Here is a 5,859-nt window from a genome sequence, read left to right as displayed (position 1 = left end):
TCTCTCTCTCTCTCTCTCTCTCTCTCTCTCTCTCTCTCTCTCTCTCTCTCTCTCTCTCTCTCTCTCTCTCTCTCTCTCTCTCTCTCTCTCTCTCTCTCCCCCCCCTCCCCCCTCCGCCCTCCCAACGCGTCTCGCCCCCGTCCCCCCGCCCCCGCCCCACGGCCACCACCCAGCCAACAGCAGTCACCACACTCCACCCGCACCACAGCCACCACCCCCACCCCTCACTCCCCCTCCTCACCCCCACCACATCATACACCACATGCTACGCGTACGTGTACCGCTCCTCCTCCTTTCCCCCATTCCCCCCCCCCTCTCCCACCCCGCTGACCCGCCCGACTCACTCCCCCCCCATCCACCCTCTCCGCAGTCCGCTACCACCAGTCTTCGGCTGGTCCGGACGGCTACAGCGACTGCTTCTGCCGCTTCTGCTGCGGGTGCGTTGTCTATGAACAACACCATGCCTGTTATGGCATACTCTACGTCGGGCGAGGAGAGCAAGGCTGATGAGGTTGGGGCTGATGAGGTTGGGGCTGACGACCTTGCCCAAGTCATTGACGTCCTCGGCTCGGACGACTTGCCGCACGCCCCGCTGCCGAGCTACGACTTGTCTGATCCGCTCGGGGCTCTCGAGCCGGAGCTGCCCCCGCTGGATGATCTGTGGCAGGAGCATGTGCTGGCGGCCAACGCCAAGAAGGCCACAGAGATGACTGCCCACGAGTCGGAGCAGCTGGAGCGGCGCAAGGCCAAGACGCTCGATGCGCTCGGCCGGGCGTACGGGACCGGTCGTCGCAAGACCTCGATCGCCCGGGTTTGGGTCGAGCCTGTTGCCCATCCGGCCGCCCCGCAGCCTGCAGACGTGCTGGTGGTCAACTCGAAGCCGCTGGCCGACTACTTTCCGGCCATGCATCACCGCAACCACGTCATCGAGCCGCTGAGGCTGCTGGGCAAGCTGGGAGCCTTCAAGATCCGCGCCACCGTCAAGGGCGGTGGCCACACCGGCCAGGCCGGCGCCCTTCGCCTCGGCATCTGCCGCGCTCTCGAGATTGTCGACCCCGCGTTCCGCAAGCCGCTCAAGGCCGCCGGCATGATGACCCGTGACCCGCGCATGGTCGAGCGCAAGCTTGCCGGCCTCCGCAAGGCCCGCAGAGCCCCGCAGTGGGTCAAGCGCTGATACCCATGCCTGTGCATCTACCTGCCTGTGTGTCATAAACGAAGCATGTGGCTCGGACTTTACTCAACCGCCGGACCGGCGCCCTGCTTGGCCCGCGCCTCGGTCCACGCCTTGCCGATCGCCTGCTTCATAGTGTCGTCGCCCTCGTCGTACATCTTGCGCATCATGTTCATGATGGCGGCGCTCGGATCTTCGCCGGCGTCGGCCTTGCCGGGCTTGAGCGAGCCCAGGCCCGAGCTCTTGGCCTTGAGCGAGACCCAGTGCTTGGTCTCGCTCTTGCGGAGGACAATCCGCATCTTGCCGCCCGCCTTGCGCTTGACGGCGCACTTTGACGGAGTGATCTCCTCGGCTGGAGTGAACCGGAGCCGAACATGCCGCTGGCCACCGGCAAGGCCCAACACCCGCACGTCAACCTCATCGCGCCGGAACTTGGCCTCGATCTGCTCCTCGCTCACCTCGTCGAGGCCATCAAGGCCGGACAAGTACACGGTCACGTTCTTCCCGCCCTGATCCCACGCCAGCTTGTTCACCGCCTCCCACACGACAGCGTCGCCGTCATCGGCCACCTCCATCGGCACACTCTGGGCCGCCTCGGCATCGTTGGCGATATCGCTGGCGGCGGCCGAGGCTGCCATCTCCTGCGCCAGCCGCTCGCGAACCAACCCCATCTCCCTCTCCAGCACGTCGCGGACCGCCATCCGCTCGCTCTGTCGGAGCAGCCGTTCCAGCTCGGCAAGGTCTGCTTGCAGGCTCTCCACCACGCTCATCGATGTCGGTCTTGGTACTGCTCGAGGTGCTTCAAGTCAAGTATGCCGTCGCCTGGCTGGCTTGCCTTCACGAAGCCGCGACCTACCAAACCGAAACCGAATCTGAGCCCGATCGCAACAGAAACCCCACCATACCACGGATCATCTGTTTGCCACCAAACCGGTTTGTTCAGCACGGATCAAGCGGCAAACAACACTCAGAGCAGCCTCATGCGGCCCATGCCCCACTCAACCCCCCCCCCCCCCCCCCCCCCTTCCCCCCCCCGGTGCGTCAGATCGATCACCAGCTGATCGATCACCACCCGTGAACGGCCACCACACCCCACCCTCTGCACCCCCTCCACCCCCCTCCACCGCCAGCAGCCGTGGCATGGGACTGTTTCGCCGCCTCACGCGCCAGCTGGTCAAGACAGAGACCAGTGGGCAGCAGCCGCACCCACCATTCAGACCGAGTCCTGTGCAGCAGGAGCAACACCAACGACGACGACGACGACGACATCGACGACGAGAAGGAGCAGGTGCCGATGGTGTCGTGTCCGGGAAGGCCGCTGCGGGTGGCGGAGATAAGGAGGAGGCTGGGGATCGGGTGCTGAACCCGCCGCAGCATCCGATGGTGACGGTCGGGAACATGCGGAGCTTGTTTGCTATCATGCTCGCCGAGCTCCCCACCGTGACCCTCACCAACGTCTACGGATCACACTCGGGCGTGTGGTCGGCGGCAGACGTGCTCGCCTGGCTGCGGAGCACTGATCCGACGGTGGCACACGCTAGCACGCCGCGCCACGCTCATGAGTGTCCCGCTGCAGCCATCTCGCACCTGCATGCAAACGACGACGCGTGGCACATCTCGGTGTCGGATCTGGCGGCAAGTGCGCGCGAGGCTGCGGTCCTGCCGGCGGGGGCTAGTCCGGCATCAGACTCGGAAGATCTTGCCGTTGAGGAGTCGCTCTGGGTGGCGGCGATGGCTCATCTACTGGTTGTCTATAGCGCCCTGATCCCACTCGAGTCGGAGCGGTTGTGTGTCCCGCTGAGGAATGCGCACGGCGATCTGTACTTTCCCAACACTAGCGGGCCCGATCTGGTGCCACGGGCCATGCTCCAGGCAGCGCTTCCGTCCCCGACCCACCCCGGAGTGGTGTACACTCAGAGTGTGTCGGCGTCGGCGCTCTCGCTCACGTTTGCGGACACGCTGGTCGACGCGCTGCCGCGCAAGGCAATCACGGTGGCGTTCCGGCGGATGGACCAGGTAGTACGCGGCAGCGACGTGGTGGCGCTGCTAACGCGGGCGGCAGCAGCAGTGGCGACGCTGGCCGGCAGCGGCGGGACTACCCACCGCGAGTCGAGCCCGTTCGACTACCTGCGTCTGCAGATGACGCCGATGGGGCTGTGGCCGAGCGAGGCAGTCCCAGCGCGGGCGGTCGAGCCACTGGTGGCAACGCTTGTGTATGCTGTTGCGCAGAACTTGATGGCTATGAACGTGCTGCGGCATGTCTTTGACAAGCCTGTCTTTGTCGACGACGGCGTGTACAGCGTTAACCCGCGCGAGTGGTGGCGCCCTCTGGCGCGCAAGCGAGTCAGCATGCCTCCGCTCGCTGCGCTAGAGCTCCGCAACCTAGCAACCGAAATCGCGCGCGTATTCCGCCCTGCGCCGCATCACTACGCCAAGCGGTTGCACCATGACACTGTTCGCGGTGCACACCTTGCGTCGTGGCTGACAACGGCGCGGTTTGCGAGCAGTCGCTTCCACGCAAGCACGCTCGCCTGCCAGCTCCTTACCGCCGGCTACCTGGTGCCAGTCCTCCCATCGGCCGTTTTTCACGACGATCCGAGTCTCTACCGGCTTGCGCCGCTTGATTCTGTCGACGCAGCCGAGACACCGCGCGAAAACGGGCTGCTGATGGCGGCAACGGCGCGGGCGGCGACCGAGGGCCAAGTCCAAGGCGGCGGAGAGCTGTCGGACACCAAACACCTTGCGTCGCTCCACGGCTCGCCGATTGCGCACACTGCGGCTGCCACCATCCAGCGGTGTTTCCGCAAGTACCTTGCGCGGGCGCAGGATGCGCTCACGGCCGACATTTACGACGCCGACGCGTTCCTGGTACTCTCGTCGGTCGAACTGCCTGCAGTGAAGGCCGGGCGGGTCGACGAGCAGATTGAGGCTTTTTCAGCGCTGCTTGCCTCCAAGCTCGCCGAGACCGATCGGTTAGGCCGGCCGCAGCGCCACTTTGAGGCGGTGGCTCGCGAGCAAGTCGAGCGGCTGCTGCGGATGGAGTCGATCAAGCTGCAGCGGACAACCGTGCTACAAGCCAAGATCCAGCGGGCCGACGCGGCGCTGACTGCCAAGCAGCGTGAGGCAGCGTTTGTCTCGCTCTGCGCAAGGCAGCAGCGAGCATACCTCAAGGTAGCCCGGCTCCGGAGCCGGCTAGCCGACTATGCGGCGGAGAACGAGTCTGAAGAGGCAACCGCACGCCGAGCAGCACAGCAGCGAATGCGATACACAATGCTCGCGCGAGAGGCGCGCATCCTGCACGAGGCCGCGACCGTCGCCGGTGCGGCCGATGGGCCAAGGCTGCCGGCGCAAGTGGCTGCGCGACTGCTCGCGCCGCCTGGCCCGCCCGGCTCTGGTCGCCGCAGCGCCCGGAGACGACGGCGGGGTCGGGCGCCGGCACGGCCGGCGCCGCGGTCGCTACCACGGCTGAATCAGGCCCGCAAGGTGCCGACGCCGCTCCCGCTTCCGCCGCTGGTGCCAGGCTCGTCGCCAAGGGCGCGCCGAGCGCGGGCGGCGGCAGTCAAGAAGGCGGCAGCCAAGAAGGCGCGCCGCGAGCGGGCGGCCACGGCGGCGCGGCACGCAGCCAAGTGGCGGGCGGGGTTCTGGCAGACGGCGTGAGGAGCGGCAATGCTACGCCGGAAACCACGCGCCGAGGCGGACGTTGCGGAGTGCCGAGTCAGCAGCCAGCTCCTGGAGCGAGGCACCGAGACCGGCGGCAGTCAGGCCGGCGGCGGTCAGACCAGCGCGGGCGGCGAGACCGTAGACGTAGCGCGGGAGGGCGAGGAGCGAGGCGAACGAGTCGACGTGGACGCCTAGGACCCGCAGGCCGCCGCGGCAGAGAGGGCAACGGCTTGCAGCCGGCGAGCCGGACTCGAACCAGCGGTTGAGGCACTCGTAGTGGAAGCCATGGCTCGGCACGTCGCAGAACGTGTACAGCACCTTTCCGACGTCGGCGTCAGCCACACCCTGGCAGATTGGGCACTCGGCGCTCTCGTCGCAAGCAGCGCGCGAGGCGGGGACAAGATGCACGTCTTGGTAGCCGTACATCATCCGGGCGATGAGGCTCTCCTCGGCGGCCACCAGCGCGAGCCACATGGCAGGGATGACGCCGAGCCAGAGGGTGCGGACGCTAGCCCAGCCGCCGCGCCACAGCGAGGTCCAGCGCGAGCCAGCTGTAGAGCCGACGCGACCCAGAAGGAGCGCCGGATGGACCGAGCCGCGGAGGACAGCGTTTGAGCCGGCAGCGTAGACATAGACAAAGATCCACAGCAAGAGGTAGAGGCCCGCCAGATACGATCCGGCGAGGGCCACCGTCTGCCTTTGGGCGAGGGCGCGGTCCATGCGAGGGTAGAGGAGGCGGACAAAGCGGTACCAGAGCGAATCACGGACTCTATCATCCTCAGCGAGTGCGTCTCCACCGCCGCCGCCACCGTCACGTCCGGCGCGGCCTGCATCGTGGACGCAGGCAACCGCCACGGCCTTGGCTGCGAGGACGGCCATGCCAGCGACCAGAGCCTTGCGCGAGGCCGACGCTGCGGCCGACGACGCCGCCGACGGGCTGAGCAGCCGCACCGCCGCACCGGTGGTGCCTAGCAGGAGTCTTATGAGGTGGCTGCCTCTTGTGGGCATGGAGGCTGGGGGGGGGGGGG

At 67.0% G+C, this 5,859-nt stretch overlaps 4 protein-coding genes across 4 annotated transcripts; 2 read left to right on the top strand and 2 right to left on the bottom strand.

Annotated features, from left to right (window-relative positions):
• Nucleotides 1-460: 460 nt before the first annotated feature.
• Nucleotides 461-1,174, top strand: AMSG_03123 (30S ribosomal protein S9; the record flags this gene model as incomplete). The annotated part of the gene is made up of 1 exon (XM_013905000.1): nt 461-1,174. The coding sequence occupies one exon, from the start codon at nt 461-463 to the stop codon at nt 1,172-1,174; it is 714 nt and encodes a 237-aa protein (XP_013760454.1).
• A 48-nt stretch (nt 1,175-1,222) lies between these two features.
• AMSG_03122 (calcyclin-binding protein) lies at nt 1,223-1,982 on the bottom strand. The gene has a single exon (XM_013904999.1). The coding sequence runs from the start codon at nt 1,939-1,941 to the stop codon at nt 1,234-1,236; it is 708 nt and encodes a 235-aa protein (XP_013760453.1). The 5' UTR covers nt 1,942-1,982; the 3' UTR covers nt 1,223-1,233.
• Nucleotides 1,983-2,590: 608 nt separating this feature from the next.
• AMSG_03121 (uncharacterized protein) lies at nt 2,591-4,828 on the top strand (the record flags this gene model as incomplete). Its single annotated transcript, XM_013904998.1, has 1 exon — nt 2,591-4,828. The coding sequence occupies one exon, from the start codon at nt 2,591-2,593 to the stop codon at nt 4,826-4,828; it is 2,238 nt and encodes a 745-aa protein (XP_013760452.1).
• Nucleotides 4,599-5,799, bottom strand: AMSG_03120 (uncharacterized protein; the record flags this gene model as incomplete). Its single annotated transcript, XM_013904997.1, has 1 exon — nt 4,599-5,799. A coding segment is annotated over one exon (959 nt), but the record flags the coding sequence as incomplete, so codon positions are not given.
• Between the last annotated feature and the right edge of the window lie 60 nt (nt 5,800-5,859).

Source organism: Thecamonas trahens (genome assembly GCF_000142905.1).
Source record: "Thecamonas trahens ATCC 50062 unplaced genomic scaffold supercont1.11, whole genome shotgun sequence".
Taxonomy (NCBI): Eukaryota; order Apusomonadida; family Apusomonadidae; genus Thecamonas; species Thecamonas trahens.
The sequence above is the reverse complement of the archived record's forward strand: the minus strand, read 5'-3'. Positions and strand labels throughout refer to the sequence as shown.

What these genes read in the sequence shown, in the direction of transcription:
- AMSG_03122 (XM_013904999.1), bottom strand. Translation starts at nt 1,941, where the DNA reads ATGAGCGTGGTGGAGAGCCTGCAAGCAGACCTTGCCGAGCTGGAACGG.